The sequence below is a fragment of the Scardinius erythrophthalmus genome, assembly GCF_964197995.2.
Source record: "Scardinius erythrophthalmus genome assembly, chromosome: 19".
NCBI classification, from domain to species: Eukaryota; Metazoa; Chordata; class Actinopteri; order Cypriniformes; family Leuciscidae; genus Scardinius; species Scardinius erythrophthalmus.
In genome coordinates, this window is record NC_138239.1 from 7,061,440 (window position 1) to 7,086,135 (window position 24,696).

The 24,696-nt window shown below is 36.5% G+C and overlaps 3 protein-coding genes across 6 annotated transcripts in view; all 3 read right to left on the reverse strand.

The window, feature by feature from the left end:
* The window catches only part of LOC308679727 (kelch domain-containing protein 2), an 8,838-nt gene extending 1,502 nt beyond the window's left edge, over positions 1-7,336 (reverse strand). Inside the window, exons 1-12 of one of the 3 annotated variants that reach the window (XM_081347371.1) lie at positions 7,198-7,336; positions 6,465-6,641; positions 5,899-6,004; positions 3,613-3,700; positions 3,317-3,427; positions 3,028-3,208; positions 2,467-2,589; positions 1,917-2,104; positions 1,601-1,797; positions 672-763; positions 515-569; positions 220-317 (exon numbers count right to left, since the gene is read on the reverse strand). In XM_081347371.1, coding sequence (XP_081203497.1) covers positions 220-317; positions 515-569; positions 672-763; positions 1,601-1,797; positions 1,917-2,104; positions 2,467-2,589; positions 3,028-3,208; positions 3,317-3,427; positions 3,613-3,700; positions 5,899-5,930 — 1,165 coding nt within the window. In that variant the 5' untranslated portion in view covers positions 5,931-6,004; positions 6,465-6,641; positions 7,198-7,336. Of the gene's footprint in view, positions 1-219; positions 318-514; positions 570-671; positions 764-1,600; positions 1,798-1,916; positions 2,105-2,466; positions 2,590-3,027; positions 3,209-3,316; positions 3,428-3,612; positions 3,736-5,898; positions 6,005-6,464; positions 6,642-7,197 lie in introns of all 3 variants that reach the window. The other 2 variants (XM_081347370.1, XM_081347369.1) reach the window with 2 other exon arrangements.
* A 1,174-nt stretch (positions 7,337-8,510) lies between these two features.
* Positions 8,511-17,243, reverse strand: tmed8 (transmembrane p24 trafficking protein 8). 2 transcript variants are annotated; one of them, XM_081347386.1, is made up of 6 exons: positions 17,107-17,243; positions 16,571-16,679; positions 16,390-16,489; positions 16,223-16,301; positions 11,167-11,457; positions 8,511-9,952 (listed from the first exon to the last, which is right to left on the reverse strand). In XM_081347386.1, the coding sequence occupies exons 2-6, from the start codon at positions 16,675-16,677 to the stop codon at positions 9,735-9,737; spliced, it is 795 nt and encodes a 264-aa protein (XP_081203512.1). In that variant the 5' UTR covers positions 16,678-16,679; positions 17,107-17,243; the 3' UTR covers positions 8,511-9,734. The 2 variants fall into 2 exon arrangements, with proteins under 2 accessions (XP_081203512.1, XP_081203513.1); XM_081347387.1 differs by having other exon boundaries at positions 8,517-9,952; positions 16,571-16,817.
* A 1,385-nt stretch (positions 17,244-18,628) lies between these two features.
* Positions 18,629-24,632, reverse strand: noxred1 (NADP-dependent oxidoreductase domain containing 1). The gene is made up of 6 exons (XM_081393950.1): positions 24,383-24,632; positions 24,129-24,292; positions 22,335-22,515; positions 20,649-20,806; positions 19,648-19,846; positions 18,629-19,278 (listed from the first exon to the last, which is right to left on the reverse strand). The coding sequence occupies exons 1-6, from the start codon at positions 24,544-24,546 to the stop codon at positions 19,140-19,142; spliced, it is 1,005 nt and encodes a 334-aa protein (XP_081250076.1). The 5' UTR covers positions 24,547-24,632; the 3' UTR covers positions 18,629-19,139.
* Between the last annotated feature and the right edge of the window lie 64 nt (positions 24,633-24,696).

A 24,696-nucleotide genomic window follows, 5' to 3' on the forward strand; every position in this document is an offset into this window, starting at 1 on the left:
GGCATGAATCATCATTTTTTTCACACATGAATTGGCACCTTAAATTCATTGAAAGTCTTTAGGATGTGCTGGAGGAGACTTAACAGAGCGCTGGACTCTTGCACTTTCAATACAAGATCTTGACTGAAGTCAACAGTGATCCAAACAGTGACACTTTTTTGGCCGGGCAGTGTAGATATTTGTATAGTACTTCATGTAGTCAGTTAGGGAATGACAGACCTATGTTAAAGAGATGGAGGTCCTGTAGGGCTCCTATAGCACTGCAGCCTCCGCTGATCAGCACCCTGTTGTCAGACACGGGTAGAGCAGCGTGAAACCTGCACAGTTGAATCAAGTAGAAAAAAAAACTTCAGTCTTCACTTCAATACACATGCACAGCACACAAGCTTACTCAGTGAAGGATTTCTAAATAGTTAAAAAAGGAATTTTACTTATTTTAACCATCAACGTATTCTAAAGTTCTTTAAAAATAAGTTGTGATGGTTTGAAGAGCCTTCATAATTTAAAGTCTTACCCACGAGCCAATGGTGGCATGTTTTCGTACTTCACAGCTGTGTATTCCATGAAGCCTTTTCCACAAGAAAGAAAAGACTTAGTATTCGAGACTGGGATAATATGAACAACAGCAGACAGCGAATACCAGAAGATGCCCATGTGCTCCGGGTCATTACCGAGATCCAGGATGTGAAGATCGTTGAGGTAGGTCGCGGTTTTTCTCCCACCAAAAATGATCATCTTGTTGGACAGCAATGTGTTGGAGTGCCTGATATACACATCAACATTTTGAAGAATGTTGGCAACCAGAAAGTTGACGGTAGCCACTGACTTCCATAGTATTTTTTTTCCTACTATGGAAACCAATGGGTACCGTTCAACTGTCTGGTTACCAACATTCTTCAAAATATATTTTGTTTTCAACAGAAGAAAGAAACTCATACAGGTTAGGAACAACTTGAAAGTGAGTAAATGACGACAATTACATTTGGGTGAACTATCCCTTCTAATTCAATATGGCGTCTAACCTGACTGAGGTCTATAGCAAATCTCAACAGCTCGGCAAAATATAAACTACATTATTGCCTAGCGATGTATTTTGCTGCTACATAAACAATCAGGCAGTTGAGATTTGCTATATACTGAAGTATATCACTTTATGTGAGCATACTGTATGTGGAAAAAGTAGGATAAATCAGACTGATCCAGTTCCCGTAGAAGCTTGTTTCCACCACAGAATGAAAAAAAAAAAAGGTTAATGGGACTTCTCAAAAATACGGGGTTTTTTTTCTTGCAATTGTGAGTTATAAAGTAAAAATAGTGAGAAATAAACTCTTTATCTCACAATTTTTCTTCATTTATTTCTCACTACTCAGACTTTATAACTTGTAATCGCAAGTTTATACCTTGCAATTCTGACTGTGACGTATAAATAGTAATAGTAACATCTCAAAATTGTGAGATGAGTCAAAATGACCTTTTTTTATGTTTTATTCCATGATGGAAACAAGCTTCAATAGGTTCCCAAGTCACTGAATGTTGTATGGACTACTTTTATGAAGATTAGGAAGAGGAAGAAAGGAAAAAGAGGAAGTTAACTCCTTACCCAAACCTGGGCAGAGGACGGTCACCCTCCACAATCGGCTGATACCACAGACCATGTTCTGGGTTGAAGATGTATAACGCGTTACTGCACTCCTTGCCTTCAGGACATCGGCTGGGCTGCAACCCTCCAAATACATACAACTCCTTCTTATAGACTGTGCCACTGTGGTAGGCCAATGACGGGATATTTCCCTTTGCCTATCCGAACCCAAAGGTGACACACAGTATGCAGAAACCAAATGATCATGTTACACAACACATACACAAATCCTAAAAGAATTGCCTGTTATTACTGAAATAAATGATCCAATACTCACAGAAACAAGCTTCCACTTCCATGTTATAGTGTCCAGTACATAAATATCACTGTACCGCTGGCCGTCTCTCAGACCACCGTACACATAGATGACTTTAGACTCAGGATCAAAGGTTGCAGAGTGACCTTGTGAGCTTGGTGGACTGACCTCAGATGATGCGACGTCCATGGGGAACCAGAAATCATTGTCTGAGAATTACCATTACAGGCATGTTAAAGGTACATTGCAGTTATTAGTATGAAACAATTTAATTTTTTAAATAAATAAATATTTTAAAAAAATATTAAATGTTTTAATAATTGTATACAATAATATTTATAGGATTTATACAAATTATATTAACAAACCAATTAATCTAAACCAAACATTTCTTAAAAGGAAATTTTCAAAATTCTTCCCTTTGTGGTAAGAAACTTATATAGTTAATTTAGAAATAATAAGGTAATAATTCCATATAATAAAAATGCTTACATTAATTACACAATGCATATTTGTAAAAAACAAAAACAAAAAATTACAGGTACATCGATAGATTTACTGTTTAACGTACCAATCTCCAGTTTCCATATAGAGTCTTTACAATTGGCCTGGTCATCAGCCTCTCCACCAATCAGAATGGCCGTTTCAGGATCACTCAGACACATTGCGTGGCTCCAGCGCTTTGATGGACAGACTGAGTAATAAATAAAACACTTTAGGGTTAGCGGTTTTGAGATTTTAATGCCATGTCAGCAGCTAAGGCCATTCTCATGGTCACTTTCTACCAATTACATGGGATATTTGAATAAAATAAAATCAAAAGATTAGAAAATTACATATTTTTTATTGTACTTTTTATGGGCAATAGATTACCTTGGCAAACACCAGTAATTATTGACAGTTAAACATGTCATTTTCTTTTCAAAATGTCAACATATTATAATATTTCAAAATATTACACACATTTGGGTTCTCATTGTGATACAAAAGATTTATAGTTTATGTAGTAAAAATCATTTCAATAATTATATCAATAACTAATTCTGAAACTATCACAATGTAACATTAAAAATTCCAAGTGTGTAAATAAACATGAGTGATGTTTCATTTGAGCAGAGGAATGAGCCTTTACCAGCCCTGCAACTCTTCACACGTTTGACGGTCGTCTCGTCCTCTAAATCTATTGCAGACATTTTACAAAGTTTGCGTTTCTTCGGGCTTGAAACTTGCTTTGGATCCCAAGGGCTTTCCGGTTCTTCAGAACTCCAAACATTCCCCTTTATTCCTATAATGGAGCGTCTTGGAGTTTTATCCTTCAAAACCACACAAAGACACAGTAAGTTTAAACATTTGAGAGTCTCTCGCTGCCTGGAGATGATCTACTTGCTGAAGAACTAGTTTGTGGAGGACTCCTTCCTTACCATTGGCCACACACCCTGAACACTGAGTAGAGTGTTTTCCCGTGTCTCCATTTGGCTTTTGCCCAGCTCCGCACAGCTGACGCTTCCCTCGGGAGGTGATCTCTGGGTGATCTTCATAGAAACACAAGAAGTCATTCTTTCGAGTATTCGTGTAAGTCATGTCTCAAGGTGTTTTTGTAAACCTTATGTCTAAATTCTGAAATCTGATGACTGGTTCAGTTAGAAATGACCTTGTAATCCACTGAAGAACAATGAATGGATCATTTCTCTTAAGTCTTCAGTAAAGCGTGACTCACATCATGACTCTTTCCGCTGCTGAGAAGGGTGCTGGAGGGATTGGAGGAGTGGTTCAGCGCTAGATGTTTCCTCCTGACTCGTGGAGTGCTGCTGATAAAACTGGATCTCACCTTCAAATAGGGCTGGGCGATATGGCCAAAAATATCATACGATATCGATATTTATCACGATATTCATTTACCTTTAACCCTAAAATGTATTCCTTGGGTCTTAAGTGGCCCGGGACGTCATTCACTATCCTCCTCCACAATCATTTTTTAAAGTTAGACATCAACCTTCTTAGTTTTCCTCAATTCATTATAAAAAAAAATAACACGAAAATAATAATAAAAGAATGCCCATTTTCCCATTCATTTTTTGTAAACATTGTATAGGATCACTAACAACCCGAGGTTTGTAACAATGCAAGTATATTTTTTCTGCGCAACAATAATTGAATCTTTGACTGAATAAGTGCAATTCACCTTTATTCCACAAGGTGCCAATGTCTGATACACAATGATGAAGTGACGTTTCATTCAGAGTTAACGCAGGCGGAAAACAAAAGAATAGGAAGTATAATCAGTCGGCTTTCATCAGCGCTAGTTCTTTGGCGTCGGTTTGGTGTGTCCCTACCTACCTTGTAATAAAATTAAAGGCACACTGTGTAGCTTTTCAACCTTCATAATATATTTCCAAGACCCTTGTGATGGTACATCGACTTACAATAGGTTGAATGACACGTCTGCCAGAGCCTGACGGGGTCTGTATCGTTTTTACTGGCACTACGTAACTTCGGGGTTCGGGTAGTAACCAGAGCACAAAAAGAACTACAAAATTCGACTGCTTTACGGCATAGGTCACTTCCCCCACCACTTCCTCAAATTTGGACGTGAGAGGCCAACCAGTGTTTGTTTTCGGCTTTCGTGCGTATGTTTTTGTCGTGGGGGCTGTTTACACCTGGCCACTTCATGCGTTTACTCAGATGGGATAGCTATCCGATCGTGAAAAGACCAGGTGTAAATGCCCTCCGAAACGCATTCAAGACGGATTTGAATCCGATCGCTCAAACCACTTCAGGAGGTGGTCTGGGCCGCATTCCAGACGAAACTAGACAAGTGTAAATGCATCTGGTTGTTGAAACCACATATGTAAATTGTACTCCTCCCAAAAATGCTAAAAAATAAAAAATAAAAAAACGTGTGAGAGCGTGTTATAGGCTATATGTTGCAGATGAGAAGCTGAGCATCTAACGTTATTCATCAAGCCAACGTGCAAACTATCGCAAATCAAAGTGAAAGTAAGTCGCAGACGCTTAACACACAATCATCATCATTAAATGTAAAGAAATGAAATGATCTTACCAGGGCTGTTACTGCTCTCTCTTATTGCGGTTTTTGATTTTGAAATTTTAGCTGATGATCAATAAAATGCAGTTCATATCTGTTGCTTTCGGTGACGTGCACTCCATTAAATCTGCATATCGTGTGGGAATTGAAGATCGGATTTAAATCCGTTTCGCAAAAACACATTTATGTGACCAGGTGTAAATGGAGGGGTATTTACGACAGTGCAAGTATTCCACAGCGACTCTAGGGGTCGCTGTTTGACAAAAACACAATTTCTACACAGTGTGCCTTTAAAATATAACAATTAATTTACAACAAAACATTGAGATGTTGCACAACAGAACTGTATAATAAAACATGGATGAAAAATTATCTTGGCTATATAATTTTCTTTAGAAATATTATTATTACTTTGAGAGGTACATTTTGGTATAAAGTAGTGATCTAATTCTGTCATAATTTCTTGAAGTTAAACCGAACTTCTATTTTGACGGTTTGACGAAGATTTTTCAGTTTTAGTTTCAGTTTCAGTGTGTATTTGACAGTAGTTTTCCTCAAATGCAACAGTTAAAAGTTTGTGAGATGAAGATGCTCTGGAGATGAAGTTCACGTCCTCATGTATTGAGATGCAGAAAATGAGCATCACGTGTGTGGGTTTGTGTATCAGAAGAAACCGCACCGTTCATTCACACAGAGACGCGCAGAAATCACGTATTAGCGACATGCACTGACTGGCTTTTGTCATGTTTATTTCTGTGCCATGTGATTGGCTGTTAGATTAATCCATATTGAGTAAAAATGTCCAGAGCTCATCATCGTTATCGACGTAAGTTTGATCATGATCTCGACATACTGTTTATAATATATGGCTTACAACATCTAAGAGGTTTGTAAAGGATGGATGAGAAAGACAAAAAACAAGACAATCTGCATCAGTGAGAGAAGAGGTTTAAATACCTGTCCAGTGATGCTGAGCAAGACTTTGGCATACACTCCTCTCCTGCCTCTCTGTGTGGCTTCAGTGAGGAGTTCAGGAGTCCAGACTCCCTGCCAGATCAGACACCTTCACAGATAAAGTTTCCCAGACAAAACGTAGGCTGTTAACTGTCAGTGTCCCAGTAGCAGGGCACTTGGTGTGTGTTTTTTATTGCCTAACTTATTGAGTTAGCTTTTAAAATTTTCAGTTTTCATTTGAAGTTTTAGAAAATGTATGTGCTTTTGTCAATTCCATTATTTTTGTTGTTGTTTATATTTCTATGTAGCTATAATTCTTTCTCTTTTTTCCCCCAGTTTTAGTCATTTTAGAACTATTTCACTTAGTTTCCATGGCCAAGTTGCCACGTTTTTTTAGTGTCACAAGTTAAGTTTTTCATCCGATTTGATTTTTTTCATCAATTTTATTTCACCTCTATTTCATTTACTGAAAACTATTTCTAATACTTTTAACAATAACATTGGGATGGATTTAGACCAATCGATTTACTGCAGGGCACTCCTATAATGCGAATGTTCACTGTACTTGCCTGGAGTGAGGTGAAAGAGTCCCGATGACCTGTGATTTGACCTCTGGACCCAGCTGAACCTCCACAGAGATCTCAGTGTCACTGGAGAAGGATGACCATTCCCCTAAACCAAATACTATCAGCTGCTTCGGTAAAGGTAACGGCATCTGAACCTGGTACATCGTACGGTTGACATTTCTAAATGGGGTAAATAAAAAATAAAAAAGGTTTTCATACAGGGAGGTGTCACAAGGGCTATTGGATGGTTGTGGTTTGCAATTGGTGTAATCATGTGAGTGACAGGGATTTTTGATGTTGCTTCCTCCTTTCTGCTGAACACAAAAGATATTTTGAAGAATGTTGGTAACAGTTAATGGGCACCATTGACTTCCATAGAAGGCTATTGAAAAATAATACTATGGAAGTAAATGGGGCCCTATCAACTGCTTAGTTACCTATATTCTTCTAAATATATTTTGTGTTCAGCAGAAAAAAGAAATTCATACAGGTTTGGAACAACTTGAGGATGACTAAATGACAGAATTTTCATTTTTTGGTGAACTATCCCTTTAATCAGTAATAATGATGGACATATTTAGCTACTATTTTTGTAATAAAATTTTTTCTACCCTGATAAATAGTCATTGCTGTAAAATTGTGACACCCTAAACCCCTTCAGGTTTGTTTAATTTTAACCTGCTGCATATAAAAAATTAATATTAGGTCATATAGTGGATCAAATGAAAGCGCCCACCGTATAAACTGACGAGGTGCTTCACGTAAGGACCAGACGGCATAAAAGTGAACTTTGCCCATTCTGTTGATTCAGATTCGGTCAAACTCCTCCAGTGCTCTCGGTGTAAGGCCTGCAGACACTCAGTCACAACAACACAGCCTGTCACGCGCAACCTCTGCTGTATTTATCACCTCCTGTCCTGTCCCACACGCGCCACAGGTGTGACCGATCGGTGGATGACATCAAAGTACCGCGAGAGCAGACGGCTCCGTGTGCTTTCAAGTCGCTCTCGCGGTACTTTGATGCCAAAGTAAGAAAGCAGCGCTGCTTCAAGTCGAACACACCTCTTGATTATGGACTGACAGCTCTGCAAACAACCATTAGGCCTATGAACAAGCAAATACTGTATATTTATATTATAATAATAATAATAATAATAATATTTTTTTTAATTTGTAATGTCTCAGACTCAAAGTACTAGATACATATAATACATACAACATATATATATATATATATATATACACACACACACACACACACACACACACACACACACACACACACACACACACACACATTTTGTGAAAGTAAATAAAAAATGAAAAATCCTGATAACAAAATAAATTAGAAAAATGTTTTAAATAACATTTAAAACAAAAATAAAAATGGGACCTAGGCCTATTACAATGCACAACACTCAGTCATGATCAATTAACATTTCTTATACTAAAAATGTTTGATTATGGAGTGACAGCATAAATAAATACATTAAGATGTGTAATTAAAAAAAGGAATAATCATTGACAGCGAAATAAATATAAAAAAGTCAAGAAAAAATAAATAAGGAACATACTGATACAAACATTCAGTGCAATATTTTGTGATAAATATATGACCAACCCATGGGCTCATGGTAATTTTCACTAAATGTAATCCTGAATTCATTTATTTGTTTATAATTGTCCAAGTTATTTATTTATAAAAAGAGCAATTAGATATAATATTAATATCCTAAATCCTAATCAAACAATATTAAATAAATATTCAAAAATATAAACAATGGCCTTGCAGAAAGTCGAATGATTTAGGATTGTAATGTTGTCTTTATGTCAGTCTAACAGCGCCCTCTATCTAAAATAAGAAAGAATGGCACTTCATTCTAATGTGTAGTGTGATATGACTCAGTACATTATTCTTCGTTTAAGGGGAAATGGTGCATGTGGCCGTTCAAGAACATACCATTTTTAATGCTGAAAAAGCACTTTTTATGGCAACTCTCACAAGGAAGGTGCAGTGTATTATCAGAAGACCAGGAAGGAACCATGAGTCTGGATATGTAACAGGCAGCAAACTGAATTCACCTCAACGTTTATTGTGAACAACACACAGGAAATGAAACAACGAACGAAAAACAAGAAAAGGATAAACATATATCATATACATGTCATACTAAAAGGTAGACGAGCAGAAAAGCACATTGGCAGAATAAAGTAGCCTACCTCAGCAGCACAATGCAACAATCTCTTAAGACATGCAAATAATTTAAGGTACAAAAAGAAATGTTTGCAGCGTGATTTGGTATTCATAATCAAGAAGTCGTCAAGGAAACTAAACGCTATTCCCGCCGGCAGCGCTTATCGTGACATATTGCACGTGATAAGCAAGAAAGCTCTTCCAATGAACTTATCTGAATCATGAAACCTATATACTATAAGTAGTTTTCTAGACGCCTTGGAAAAGAGGCATAAATGTAAATAAAACGTCTTCAACAGGCCACCTGCATTGTGTCTATACAGACCTCAGACAACCCTTAATCAAGCCTGGGACGTGTAAATATTGGATCAGTTATGCAACAAATTAGCTTTTGTGGCAGGAAATGGTTTAAAGTTGCAAACAAGCAGGCTTTAACCATTTGGTGACTGATGTGCTTGCCATCTTACTAGAGTAAGCAACTACAATAAAATCACATGAATATGAGGTTTCAAATACATCTTAACTAGCTGTGGCTTCCAGTGTCTTTCTGGCTGAGACTCAGTATTAGCAGTATGTAAGAAATAGTGTCTGATTTTGCTCAATGGAGGTCTATGTAATATTATATTAGACATAAAACAGCAAGAAAACAACCAAGCAAACAAACAAACAAAAACATGTATATCATTACCTGAATCAACAGTGGCTTCTGCCACGTCACCTGCATTGACTGTCTTTGTTTGCCTTTGAAATGTGTCGAATTGTTTGAAAAGCTTTCGACCCGGTTCACCACCCATATACTTTCCCTGATTAGTTACTCTGTAGTTCCTGATATGTGATGCCACAGTTCTGTTGTGGTGTCAGACAATACAATTATAAAACATATATGGACCTTTTATATGAAATATATAATCTTGCACGTAACATCTTAAAGCCATATATATATATATATTTCAAAGCAAATTTTTGATCTATGATAGGGCTTGGATAAAACGAAAAGCACAAATCAACAATAGCAAGAATTATACAGTGATTGAATACATACAATGATTTTTTTGTTTTTTAAATAAGCACTTGCTTCCTCAGGCACTGTAGTACACCCTGTAGAACAGAGTCTTATTCCGCCACAGCGAGTACGAGTTGTCGAACTTCAGCTGGTATGTGCCGTCTCCTGGGAACTCGTGGCTGCCGCCCTGCACTGCCAGATGACTGTCCTGACGGTACACAGGCAGGATCTCTCCCAAGTTCGAGTTGTTAACTGATTTCGAGCCCTTCTCAACATCTCCTGGAACCACAGGGCCTGTTTGACAAAACAAATGTCCATTTGTCACTGGAGTTTTCCTTACATGCATCTACTTATTTTAAGTTTTGTACAGTAAATCTTTTGGAAAGTCTCTTATGCTCACGGAGGCTGCATTTGTTTGATTAAAAAGACAGTAAAAATAGTAATATTTTGAAATATTATTACAATTTTAAATAATCATTTTCTATTTGAATATATTTTTAAATGTAATTTATTCCTGTGATGCAAAGCTGATTTTTCCAGTCTTCAGTGTCACATGATCCTTCAGAAATCATTCTAATATGCTGATTTGCTGCTCAAAGAACATTTCTTATTATAATCAATGTTGAAAAAAATGCTGTGCTGCTTAATATTTTTGTGAAAACTGTGATACATTTAAGTATTCGAACCGCATTTTAAAAAAACAAATTGTAACAATGTAAAATTGATAAATGTAATGAATCCTTGCTAAATGAAACAATTTTCTTACACTTACGGACCCCAAACTATTGAACAATAGTGCATATAAATGATAAATGTATGCCTATAAATTTTTTCTCATATAATAATAATAATAATATCAAATAATGAGATGAAAATTGGGGGGAGGTTTAAAGGTGAAGTATATGATTTTTAGCGGCATCTAGTGCTGAGGTTGTGAACTGCACCGGTGGCCGACAGGAAGTGATGTCATGTCTGAGACAGCAGAGAGTAGCCAGTTAAACGATGAGGTTTCTTTACAAACATAAATTAAGAAATTATGTTTACTTTATTATTCAGTAAAACGATGTTACTGCGAATATTATTGTTACTTGTTCATCATTGTGTCAGTGTTTTATTCGCTGACTTTAGCTAGCTTCTTTGCACGAAGAACAACATAGTGACGAAACGCGCTCTGTAGTTTGTCCGTTTAGGGCCACTGTAGAAACATGTCAGAAACATTTCAATGTAAGGGTGTACGTAGATAGAAACGGCTCATTCTAAGATAATAAAAACATAACGGTTCATTATGTTAATTGTTAAGAATGTGAATGTGTGAACCTTGAAATGCAATGTAAGTCTCTTTGGATAAAAGCGTCTGCCAAATGCATAAATGTTCACACAGCAGAGGTTTTCAGAGAATGAGGTCCTGAAAGTGTACGGGTGTGTGTTAATAACCGTCTTGTGTGTGAACGTAACCGTATTAAGGTCTCAAATACAGCACTGAAACAGGACAGGAAGTACTCCCTCACCTTCCAGCTCGTCATCTTCATCCTCATCGTCACTGGATTCACTAATGTGGACAGTAATGGCTCGGCTAGTGACTGGTGACCAGTCGAAGTAAACCCCAAAGCCAATGTCATAGCCATCTGTGGCAAACTCCCAGCACACTCGCTTGGCGTCAGGAACAACGGGTACGTGGACAGTCATAATGTCTCCGCGATATACCGTCACCACGCTGTCCTTCTCTTGACGCAGTTTAGTCTTCAGCTCCTTCACTGCCACAGAGGTCCACGTGGAGGCCGGTTTCATCGGAGGAAGAGCTGAAAAGAGAGAAGTGACCGATCAATGAATGTTCGTTCATTTTACACCTTGGGAATATTTGCACAGTAGTGTATGTGTACTCAAATCAGCTCAAAATCATAAGAAAACAAGAAAGTCTATTTTTATGTCTTTATTTTTAGCACAATTAAAGCACATTTCCCCCAAAATTCTCATTACCTGGATACTTTTTAAAGAAATACAAAAAAAAATTATATGTACTGTATATTTATTGAAAATTTTGAATATTTTTGCATTTGAATTAATACATTAATAAAAATTATTTCATTGCATTATTGCACAATAAATTTGCTGCATGACTGCACATTGGTTCACCTGGCAACAACTTAATTCTAAAACAATTTACTTAAATGCAAGACCTTAAATTGCTTATTGTTTTTATTGTTTTTCTTTTTTTTTGTTAAATATGTAGACCTGGCATATTAATAAAAAAAATAATAATTAAGTAGTCATGAGTTGTGCATATATCTGTTTATATTATGTATCAGGGCCGGGCCAGGGCTTTAAACGGGCCGTGCCGGGCTAAAGGCCTCGGGCCAATAGCACCGGGCATGCGTTTCCACTGTCGGGCCAGAAGCTCCACAGCGCTTCACTAAAACACGCCCGTAACACGCCTCTCTAAGACATACGTCACACTAACCCATCATTTCACCAACAAATGGAAGTTTTATCAGAAAACTAATCAGAAATCACTGGAAACAGCGTTGAAAACAAACAAGATAAAAGCGGCCGACTCCCATACAGATATTTTCAGTCAGAGAAACAGAGGAAGCTCCCGAAAAAAAAGTTACTTTAGTTTTTGATAGTCCGGTTTAAAGAGACGAGACGTAGGCTATGACAGATAAAATAAAAACATGACTGTGATAGCCTTTAATATTGGTCTGATTTCTTCAAGCGTTAACTGTTGTTTTTTTTTACTATGCGTATCTTCATAGATATAAACACTAGATGTCGCCTTGTATACGGCAGTTCATTGGAACGAATGCGTCAATAGAGCCGCCATCTTGGAACAGGGGAGCCCCTCCTCTTTAATGCATCAGCGTCAATGTAGGCAAAGGTCTAACGGAAATAAAATCACTATAAATCGTCATGAATGCGATTTTCTAGTTTTTATGGTTCGTTCCAACGGTCAGTCATGTATTTATCATTGAGTCCAGAGGAAATTTAAGTTTTTGATATTAAAGTCCCCGTGAACCGGAAGTTGCAAACGACTTTTCTCCAGTGTTATGACGTATTTCCCAGTGAAACGGAATATTGAACAGAGGGCAGGGTTTTACTCTAGCGCTCCTCCTCTCCATCTCTGCTCATAGCAGACTAACGGTTTGAGGGGAGTGGTTACGCGTTGCCCAAACCAATTCCTCAAACCTACGTCATCAGAGAAGGTCCTCCAATGCAGAGGGGAGGGGCATTTTCAGATTTTGATTAAAGATTACCATGGTAAAAAATTTTTTTTTTTTATATTTTCTTGCACGGATTAATTGTTCACCACAAGACTAGTAATATGCGCTAACAAAGTAAATAGGGTCAATTTTGATTTCATGGGGACTTTAAGATAATTACTTCTTTTTCAAAATATAATGCATAGTGCTAGTAGGCCTACGTTTATTAGTCACATTCTTCCACTTGAGTAAACTTAGAATAAACTATTGCTATATAATACATATATGAATGAGCAAAACTTGGCCACTAAATATTTAATATTCAATTATTTTAATGATCACAATTAAATGTTTAATTTTATTAAATTGAACAAGCGCAACATTCAGCATTCAATCAAATATTCTAAAAGATGTTTTATTAAGAATAATGTTATTTCAACATAATATCTCGTTATTTCGACATAATATGTGTGCGTGCAACAAGCAAGAAGTGCATTTGTAAATCCGGTGACGCGTGCATTGATTTTTATTAATAAACTTCTGACAGTGTCGACTCGGCTGCAGAGATGAAGTTGACGATCGCCATCTCCGTTGTGAACGCGCCTAGAGAGAGAAATGCACATAATGGATCACATAATCAGAGAGTAGCCAAGCTTTTTTCTTTCGTTTTAAATTATTTCGTTTAAAGACTATTTAAGCTTTGTGTATTTGATGTATTTCTCATGTCTGTGTGAGGCATAGGCTGAGTTTCGTTAAGTTAGGATGAGATGCGCTCCAGTTAAAGGTGAACTAAGTAACTTTTTTACCTTAACTGAACAGCTTCGGAGTCATTGGAATGGTTATATTAATTATTTCGGTTTGAATGGTGGTCGTTTCGCACCCCCCTGGTGCCCGTGAGCGGAAAATTCGCACTTGCAACTTTGAGACGGCGGGCCGCCGGCAGCCGCGGCAGGAACTATCGCGTGATATCAGGTCTCGCGATGTAAACAATTGCTTTACGGCCAAAATAAATCTGCTCAAATACTGTCATTATTGCGCTCCCTCACGCTGTCCGAACCCGAATGAAGAAGACGTTTTAAAGAATGTCCCATCTGCTTTGATGTCGTTGATCTGCTAGCCTCTGGTGTCTGAGAATCACCAAAGAGTTTTTACAACAGTGTTGTCAAATATCTATTCCGAAGCTGTGGGGGGAGCTCTAGAGAGAAACCTGCGAGCAAAAAGCGAGAATACAGCGAAGAAATCCCGAAGCTACTGAGTGCTGCTTTAACGTGCAATAAGTAAGTGACCGCGCGGACGCCTCCATGATTATATCAACAAGCAATTTGTTGATGAATAAAATTTATTAAAATTAAGATACAATTTATACAAAACGAAATTCACTTTAAAGAAAGGCTTTAAACAGTTGACATTTTCACAAATTTCAGTGTCCTTCCACACCTGGAAGAATGAATCACAGTTCATTTTCTTCCTCCAAGCAGAGAAATGTACACTGAACTTATAAAAAAACAACTTGACTACTACCATCCACAGAGTAAATGTAATCCCATGCTGTCTGGTTTAGATTTCGTTCGTGTGAACATCCATACGCAGCACAAAAGTCCGGTATCATCCATAAAATTGAAGTATAGGCGGAGATAGCAGCGTTACCTAGCTACTTCCTATGGCAAGACCCCTGTTCAAAGATAACGGCGGTTTTGACGCATGTTTAGAACCCCAAGGCGACATCTAGTGTTTATATCTATGGCGTATCTTCAAGTGTTTACTATGTTTAGCTACTATGGTAACGGCTAGCGCGCATAGTCTTTTGCATCACAAACAGAAGGCATTCAAACATGAACGCGATTTAAATTATTTTATTTTTAAGTCTTTAATGCTGACAGAATCATCCGGCGCTGCCGTCTCCCAACGGTAAACTCCTCCTCTGTTGGTAACCACTCCTCTAGCCCGAGCTGGCCCGCTTTTGCCCAAGGTATTCGACGGGCCAGAAATCCTGGCCGTTGGCCCCGAGTAAGCCCCGATCAAGCCCCGGAAGTGACAGTGGAAACGCGACTGGTCCTGGCACGCACTAGCACGGCCCTGGCCCGACAGTGGAAACGCGGCTAATATCTTTTAAGGCAGCTTTCAACATCCTTTATGCAATCAGAGTCTGAACTTATGTGCTATATAAAACAACTTTTGTACGGCATACTATAAGACCAGGGCCTATATACTGTACACTGCATGCTATTTAAAAAAAAAGCATACCATACAGCACAAAGTAGTCACATGATCGCCTGCCCTATGGTGAATTGGAAGAAAATGCACATATGCTTATTCAGGTAAAGCATGTTTGCGTTGAAAAAAATGAGCAAAAGACATGAGACATGAGTGCAACAGCCAAACACGTTCGCCAAACATAAAAACAACAGGAAAAATAGCGCAATGGAATGCAAAGAACTACTACTGTATGTTTGATATTTCATATTTGCATGATGGTGACAGGCTGAAAGGTGCTGTTATTTTCTGTTTTTACAAAGCATTAACCTATTACTGGTGTTATTGGCTGAGAAATACATAGCTTTTTATATTATTCCTGAGTATATAGGATATGTTTAAGATAAGTTTGTACAATATTTGCCTTCATATTTTCTGCAAAGATATTTGTTTTACATTTACACCATGTTGATCACTTCAGGTGTGGAATAGAACTTTTTTAACAAGATGGTTAATAAAGAGAATTTTACTTGAATCATATTGTAGTTGACCAGTTAAACATAAAAAAAAATTAAATCGAAATCGTGAATTGGTCAATCTTTTGAAAAAAAAAAAAAATCTAGATTTTTGTTTTGCCATATCGCCCAGTCCTATGGTAAGGGGTGTGATATTTCCGAAACACACTGGAAGCGGTTGACCAATCACAACACACTGCTCCAGCTGACCAATCAGAGCACATTGCGCTTTCAAGAAGGAGGAGCTTCATAGAGACAGGAACTAAACAGAGCGTTACTGACGGACAATGTAAAATATGTGAAAAATAATGTGTTTTTAGAACATGCGAGCATTAAAACCTATTCTAGTAGACCCCAAAAACAAAATCAAGGCATAATATGACCTCTTTAAACAATAATGATGTGCACAAATAAATAATTTAGAATAAAAACTGCAATATTCCATAAAAAAAAGAAAAAAAAGAATTGTCGATTTTGATTGCATGGTGACTTTAAAAATGACATGTGTGGCATAGTATTTTAAGGTTATAAATAGCACACAACAAACATCATAAACATATTTTTTTTTCTGACAGCTTCCTTCTCGAGGGGCAATGATGAAACATAATGAGAAGCTTTCCTGTGCTTAGCTTCACCTCTATAATAGGGGATGTACTAACCTTTTTTCTCCCCTGAGTGTGAAGTACTGCTCTCCTGTGTGTCACCCGCTTCTGCCTTCCCCAGAGATGTGCTGGGCTCCTATTGACAACAGCACGATACATACAATCACACAGCACTAAAGCTCACTTATTTATATATACATCGGACAGGCTTGAATGCAATATACCTCAGTAGACTGTGGAGATTCTTTGTTGTTGCTGTTATCGTCCATTTTGCTTTGGTTGTCCGGTTGGATTACTGTCCGGGAAAGGTCTGTGCTTTGAAGACTTCAAATTGACAGTGAGGTTTAAATACCCTTGAACCCTAAAATAACAATTTTTTTAAAACTCATTTAAACATGCACACACCTGTTTAAAGGGTTTGTTTCACAGTTTTTTGACGTTATACCAGGGAAAGAAGAAACAGACAGGGATGAGAGTCTAGATTGAAGCTCTGATGTCTCTAGTTTCTCCATCTCTAGAGCACAAAAAAACATGACATACATAAATCATCACATTCATCACAATACCTAATAAAAACTCACCTGAGGCAGGTAAGAGTTTTTCAGCTGACGAACTGTCTTTCAATGAACTTCATTAAAAAATGAAACAAAATCTACAAGAACAAATAAAATTGGGTTTTTAACAATACATATAGACATCTGTCAATATAAGTAAGGCTGTTGAACTACATTTTGTGCGTAATCGTCATTAACTGACATTGATACGAATCACAGCAACAGTTTTGACACGTCGCGTAACTAAAGTGTCATTCGCCATTAAATCATCAATCTCAGCAGAAGACAAAAAACAGCATAAACCGCATTTGCTTTCAAATCAGACCCACCGTATGTGGTAAACCCACACGTACAGTATTGTTTCATAATATATGTTCATGCTCTTACCTCCGGCGACCCTGTGATGCTGTGGAAGCAACAGTGTTGCTCGCTTGACAAATAACGTTTAACGCCCCAGGAAGTCCGTTCATTTGTAAATACGTAACGTTACTGTATGTGAAGGCAGAAGAGACCAGCCTTTTCTCAATGGCTGCCAGACACAGACAAATATATAATAAAAGTCCTATTAAAAAAATACGACTGTAAACAGTATATAAAAATGCAATAAGAAAGTTTCCTAGGAAATTAAAGAAATGAAGAATTGACTTTTATTAAGCAAGGATGCATTAAACTGATTAAATGTGACAGTAAATACATTTATAATGTTTTAAATGATTTCTGTTTTTAATAAATACTGTTCTTTCTATTTATAAACTATATAAATAGTTATAGTTAGTATAGTTAAGTATATACATTTATGCATACATTATGTGTGTATATGTATGTATATATATATATATATATATATATATATATATATATATATATATATATATATATATATATATATATATATATATATATATATATATATATATATTGATTGGAATTGTGGCTGATATTTAGTAAACAACACTGGGACTGTATCAGCACTGTTTGTATCATTCTAAACAATTTTCATTGGCGGAGAAGAAAGATTCAAAATTATTTTTGTCTGCATATTTTACTATAAATTTAACTTAATAGTAATTACCTTAATTACTTGTTTTTATAACTTTTTGTGTTAAAGCAATATCACAGAGACCTGCAGTACTGAATACCAGCATGACTAGTTCATCTGTACTGCCACACTTAATAGCAGTCAAGCTGATATTTAGTACTACAGTACCTATGCTTATATGACAAAAAATATATTAATCTGTCATCCTTTTCTATTATGATTCTTACTGTCAGATTAACGGTCCTCTAGTGGTTAAAAACAAGACTGCATGCATTTTGAGAAAGAACAGTTTAGTTGTCCTGCGAGACTATTCGAATATGGTTCGATACGATAACCAGTTTAGATGGAAAAGATCTCAAGCTGAAGACATTACTGTAGCTTTACCCATTAATAAACACTTGAAAAAAAATTCAAGCACAGTGTTACAACAACCGTAATGAAATGACCCTTTACAATAGATGATGCTTTACAATCAACTCTGTTAGAGAGCTACAATCTGTTCAATAAAATATCTTACTCTCCTGTTGAGAAATAAAAACACCATCTTCGTGTCGCTTTGCAACATTTCAAATCCCTCACTTCTCGCCATCTCTGAAAAGCCAAGCCAATGTTGATTCTTGTTTTATTACAAGCTCTGTCACAATCTTTTTTTTTTTTTTGCCGGCAGACTCTCCTTTGTTTGGCGTTTGTTTAAAACGAGTGAATCCCCGAAATTTAGTGGCTCAAAGTCAACCTTTCTCTGTCATTGTGACAGCTAACCACACCATACACACACCAAAGTACCCGGAGAAAACCATATGGACAGGTATAAAATATAAACACTTATAACAGGCTTCCCATAGTGAATCAGGGTAAGACAAAACATGTTTTGGAAGGAGGACTGATGATGTATTGCTTTATTTAAATTTTGTTAATTATGAACAAAAAAAGTTACATAGTGTACCTTTGAATCACTCGACAAAATAAATAATTAAAATACACAAAATATATATTATTTTACATTGGTAGCATTACATGTTTTGTGAGATAAGTGAACAGCTCTATTGTTTATTAGCTCTAGTCAATATTTCCTTGATTTGCCTTTTTCTAGTTATCTTGGCACATTGAAATGTACTTGAAATGTACGTTGCCTTGTGTGGCAAAAGTCTGCAGAGGATAAAACACAAATATAGCAGTAAAGCAGCAGGGATTCAGCTGAGCTGACATACTAACTTCTCCCCTGAGTTTAATTAGCACTTATTTAGAGACTTGCACACATCTGCACATACAGTTGGTTAATTATAAACAGATTGAACATGAACACAGGAATTTACACACTGAAACTAAAATGTTGCACAATTAAATTGATTTTTAATTGTGTCTCAGTGAACAAAAATACGTCCTATCCTTCTGCTAGGTTTGAAAATACATTGTAGTACAGGACTGAAATGCAGTCTCGCAAACCTTGATTTCTCAACACCAAATCAGTCAATGGAGTGTCTTTAGTTTGTGCGTCGACCAAATTGATCCACGGAAAAAGGCTGTAAAACAACAGAGACAATGTTATGAACAAAATGATAAAACTTGGTTATATAATAGTCAATATGAATATCAATCAACTACTATGGAAAAGGGTTGTTATTATTAAACTAAATGAATATTAGAAATGTTGCCTTGACAATAAACTGAAATTAGGTGAAGCACTAAAATTATTGACTGATAATGAAGAAAAACAAAAATTAAACTAAAACTGAAATTAAAATAAATCGCAATATTTAAAAATAAATAAAAATAAAATGACAAAAGCACATAATAAAAGAACAAAAAATTAAACTAAAGTTAGCATGAAAGTGTACAAGTAAAAGCTATATTTAACTATAACACAGAATTAAAAAAAGCTCTAGACTCACTCATCGGGTTTATGGGGATCAGATGCGCTGGGTGAATTTACAAAACTGTGATAAGTAAATGTCTTTGTTGAAACAGCGGTCTCAAACAGCTCATTTAGCAGGAGAAGAGTCTTTCCGGACCCCAGTTTGGCAGCCGAGCACATGTTGAGGAGAGCGTAGAGCACAGCTGATACCCATCTCTGATCCAGGAACAGCCCACCTTCAGCAAACACTCAACGTTTACTTAACGGACTCATATAGCACACTATATGAAAACCACACGGTGTTGACTTCACATGACAGATGGATATAGACATCATTTGAGGGGAAATAAAAAGTATGCTGACATGTTACATATGTTACATTTACTTCTACAGTATTAACAGTAAATTATGCATAGTTACATGCAAATAACCCTAAACTAAACCCTAACCTTATAGTAAGTACATGTAGTTAAATTAATATTACTGAGTACTTAAATGTATAATTACACTGTAACAAGTCACCAAGTCAGTGCTCACCAAGGATGTATTTGATTAAAAATACAGTAAAAACTGTAATATTGTGAAATATTATTACAATTTAAAATATTTTTTTTTTTATTAAATTTAAAATTTTAATTTATTCCTGTGATGCAAAGCTGAATTTTCAGCATCATTACTCCAGTCTTCAGTGTCACATGATCCTTCAGAAATCATTATAATATGCTGATTTAATGCTCAAGAAACATTTATTATCAATGTTGTAAACAGTCAATATTTTTGTGGAAACATTGTGATACATTTTCTTTGATGAATAGAACGTTTTTTAAATATTTACTTGGATATTACTATTTTATATATTTAAATATGACAATTTTTGACCGGTTCATGTAAATATGTTAATATTTATAATAATTATAATAATATAAATAATATTATTATGTCTTCATATATTAATGTCTGTAAAAATGACAGATGGTATAAACATTTTAAAGGGGAAACACAAATGTATTGTCAAGGATACTCCTAGTTTTTACACACCATTCATTGAAAGAGGAAGTGATGCCGAAAGCACTTCCTTGTGCTTTAAAGCTGCGGACACTTGATTGTGGAGGAGCCAAATTGTAGTGACATCATCACAAGCCACAAACTCATACTGAGGTTTAATAATAAAACTGTGTTCAAGAAGCATTGCAAGCCTGAAAAAAAAAAAGATTTGAGAAGATCATAAGCTGATGCTTAACTATTGTGTGACATATTGTGGCTATATGTGAAGGTCAATAAACTAATATTTACATAAAATAATAATTTTGCAATAAAATAGAAACACATTATTTATACATTTATTTTAAAATAAAAGAAAAATAACTAACACAGAAATGTTTTATTATAAGTTTCCCTCAAAATCTAAGTTATGGAAGTATAGAGTGCAACAGTTCCCTCTCCCTTTTTCAGGTGCTGGTTCCGGAAGTATCTTTTCCATTCGTTTTTCCAATAGGGATTTTAAAAGAGTCGTCATTTAAGAGTTATAAAAAACTTTGATATATATGAAGCAAAAAAGTTTTAAAAAATTGGACAAAAAGACAAAGGTGCTTAAAGGGTTAGTTCACCCAAAAATGAAAATTCTGTCAGTAATTACTCACCCTCATGTTGTTCCAACCCCGTAAGACCTTCGTTCACCTTCGGAACACAAATTAAGATATTTTTGAGAATACTTTTTGTATACCCCAAAATAATGACTTTATTCCACTATTCATTTCCTTCTCTCTGGGCCTCGAGTCTTTTCACGTAGTATAACTGCGTAGCGCGTCTGTGTTTCACGTCACCACGCATCACACACATGACCAGAGTCGCCCAATAGTGAGCCTACGTGGTGACGTGCAACACAGACGCGCTACGCTAAAACACTACGTGAAAAGACTCAAGGCCCAGAGAGAAGGAAATGAATAGTGGAATAAAGTCGTTATTTGGGGTTTTGCTCGTCGCTTTATAAACTTAAGATTGAGCCACTGGAGTCACTTGGACTATATTAACGATGTCTTTAATGCATTTTCTGGACTGGCAAGTTATAGTCTCTTAGAAGCCTATGGAGGAGTGATCCAGCACTCAGATTTAATCAAAAATATCTTAATTTGTGTTCCGAAGATGAACGAAGGTTTTACGGGGTTGGAACAACATGAGGGTGAGTAATTACTGACAGAATTTTCATTTTTGGGTGAACTAACCCTTTAACAGCTTTAGTGAGGGAAAGAACTACAATCCCATGAAGTATTGCGAACAGCATAATAGAATTTAAAACTATGGAGAAATATGAAACGACTCATTTACGAATATGTATAAAAACAATATATTTTAAGTTTATTGCAAAATATGCATACACAAACACTTCAGTATTTTGAGAGCGTAGAGAGATCGACGTCATTCGCAGTGCTTCATGGGAGTGGGCGGAGCTAAAGAGATCTTCTTTCAGCTCTCCGATTGATGTAATTTTCTGTACAGCATCATGGGTAATGTAGTTTTTCACTAGGAATTCAGCTGTTCCAACATGATTATTTTATCTACTTCTTCAGCAGAAACAAATAGGGCTGTCTTTAGAGTTTTTACTTCCGGAAGCGACCGCTGTACTCTATAACCAAAATCTGACAGAGATTCAATCAACAGATATCAAAGCACAGGAAAGTGCTTTTAGTGGGTATTATTCAAAATAAAGCTAATAATCTGAAGTACCTGTTCAATGGCACTGCTGAGGTGAAACTGTACACAAGACAGTCTGAAGACAGATGGCAGCGAATGTCTGAGCATACTTGAGGAAGATGAGAGGGCAAGACACAGAGGAAGAGCAAGCCTGCCCGTTTAGCCAGTCTGATGTTGTCAAAGTAACACTCAACGCCAAAGTTTGAAATTTCCCCTGTGGATCAATGAAAGAAAAGACAGAATTAACCAGTAGATCTTGATGAAAATACAGGCTTATCGATTAGGGCGCACCAGTCCTACAACGTCAGATGTAAAACCAGGTCTGATTTTAATCTTAAAGGGATAGTTCACCCAAAAATGAAAATTCTGTCAGTAATTACTCACCCTCATGTTGTTCCAACCCCGTAAGACTTTCGTTCATCTTCGGAACACAAATTAAGATATTTTTGATGAAATCTGAGTGCTGGATCACTCCTCCTGCAGGCTTATGGACACCTTAACTTGCTGGCCCAGAAAATGTATTAAAGACATCGTTAATATAGTCCAAGTGACTCCAGTGGCTCAATCTTAAGTTTTTTAAAGCGACGAGAATACTTTTTGTGCGCAAAAACAAACAAAAATAACGACTTTATTCCACTTTTCATCTCCTTCTCTCTGGACCTCGAGTCTTTTTACGTAGTGTTTAAGCGTAGCGCGTCTGTGTTGCACGCTATTACACTACGTAAAAAAAACTCGAGGCCCAGAGAGAAGGAAATGAAAAGTGGAATAAAGTCGTTATTTTTGTTTGTTTTTGCGCACAAAAAGTATTCTCGTCGCTTTATAAACTTAAGATTGAGCCACTGGAGTCACTTGGACTATATTAACAATGTCTTTAATACATTTTCTGGGCCAGCAAGTTATAGTGTCCATAAGCCTGTGGAGGAGTGAGACAACTCTCAGATTTCATCAAAAATATCTTAATTTGTGTTCCGAAGATGAACGAAGGTCTTACGGGGTTGGAACAGCATGAGGGTGAGTAATTACTGACAGAATTTTCATTTTTGGGTGAACTAACCCTTTAATGACAACCAGACTCGGGAGGATTTTTATGAGATGTTGAAGCGAGTGGAAACTGCTCCTGACTGCATCAATAATCACCCTGACAAGAGGACCTGGACCTTCACATGTGTTTCTACAGTAACGCCTGTGCACCATCCTACAGATCAACACACTCACAGATCAGTTCAGTCACACAGTTTTATGACTATGAGAACTGATTCATGTGTAGTTAAGCAGCTTTGATTCAAAAATAAAAGAATTCCTACTAAAGATATTTGTGCACTATGTTTCATTGACATCTTTTAATAATTTAGGGAACAGAATATATGCAACTAGATGAATTTCTACAGTCTTTTAATTAAAAAAATGCATTTAGACTGCAAAAAGTTTGGGGTCAGTATAAGAATTTTTGCCTCTTATGCTCACAACGGCTGCATTTATTAAATTAATCGCGATTAATTGCATCTAACATGTAACAAATGTTTTTGTTTATATAATATATGTGTCAGTGTGTGTATATATTATCACTATATTTAAATATATATTGTATGTGCACACACACACACATTTATGTATGTATAAGGATCTCAATGAGTAAATAGTTAAATTGTACACATTTTCAGTGGTGAAAACAAAAACAAATGTGGGTCACTTTGCATACAGCTGATACTTTTACTTTTAAAGAGCAATGTCTGAAGATCAAATAATGATGAAAGAAATTTAAAAAAGTATTGTTTCCCTCCACCAAAATAACTGTGTGGAACACACTGCACATCTATACTCACTAACCTAAGGTCTCAGGTCTTTTAGTTGAGATGTTGAGGTCGCATGGCTTGAGGTCGGATGAATGCAGGAAAAGCTTTGCCAGCTGTTCGCCCACGTGACCTCCACCCAGAATGCCAACAGACAGATGTGTGTTAGCAGTGCAGCCATTCTCAGCGTTCAGTTTCTTTCTGTGGGAAAATGAACACGATAGTCGACAGTAATAATAAAAAAAAAACGCCGTCTATATGAGATTAACAACATTGCTCGACTGTTCTTACCTTAACAATCTGAAAAGTTCATAGACAAATACAGCATGCGCACAACCACTTACAGTCAGCCCAGCAGATCGACCGCGCAGAAAAAGCAATTCTTTCTCAACTTCACTGAGTCCAGCCTCAAATCCGAGAGAGTTTAAATTAGTAGTGAAGTCCAGCATTTTCATAAAACATTTAACTCGCGGATCGTTAAAGTTACAGGTTTATCGTCGTAAACAAGTCCGGTTTCTATAGTAACTAGTTCAAACTGTGTGAAACTAGAATAATTTACGTGAAGTTTTCAAAATAAAAGTCCCAACGGTAAAATTGGCACTTTA

Bases quoted from the DNA above. Each gene is read 5' to 3' on its own strand.
- noxred1 (XM_081393950.1), bottom strand. From the start codon at position 24,546: ATGAAAATGCTGGACTTCACTACTAATTTAAACTCTCTCGGATTTGAG. The intron at 19,847-20,648 runs GTGTGTAAAAAC...TGTTTGCTGAAG, and splicing joins ACTTCCTCTTTCAATGAATG to GTGGGCTGTTCCTGGATCAG. The intron at 19,279-19,647 runs GTGAGTCTAGAG...GTTGTTTTACAG, and splicing joins GATCCCCATAAACCCGATGA to CCTTTTTCCGTGGATCAATT.
- tmed8 (XM_081347387.1), bottom strand. From the start codon at position 16,707: ATGTATGTCATGTTTTTTTGTGCTCTAGAGATGGAGAAACTAGAGACA. The intron at 16,490-16,570 runs GTGTGTGCATGT...GTCAATTTGAAG, and splicing joins GAAACAAACCCTTTAAACAG to TCTTCAAAGCACAGACCTTT. The intron at 9,953-11,166 runs GTGAGGGAGTAC...TTTGTCAAACAG, and splicing joins TGAAGATGACGAGCTGGAAG to GCCCTGTGGTTCCAGGAGAT.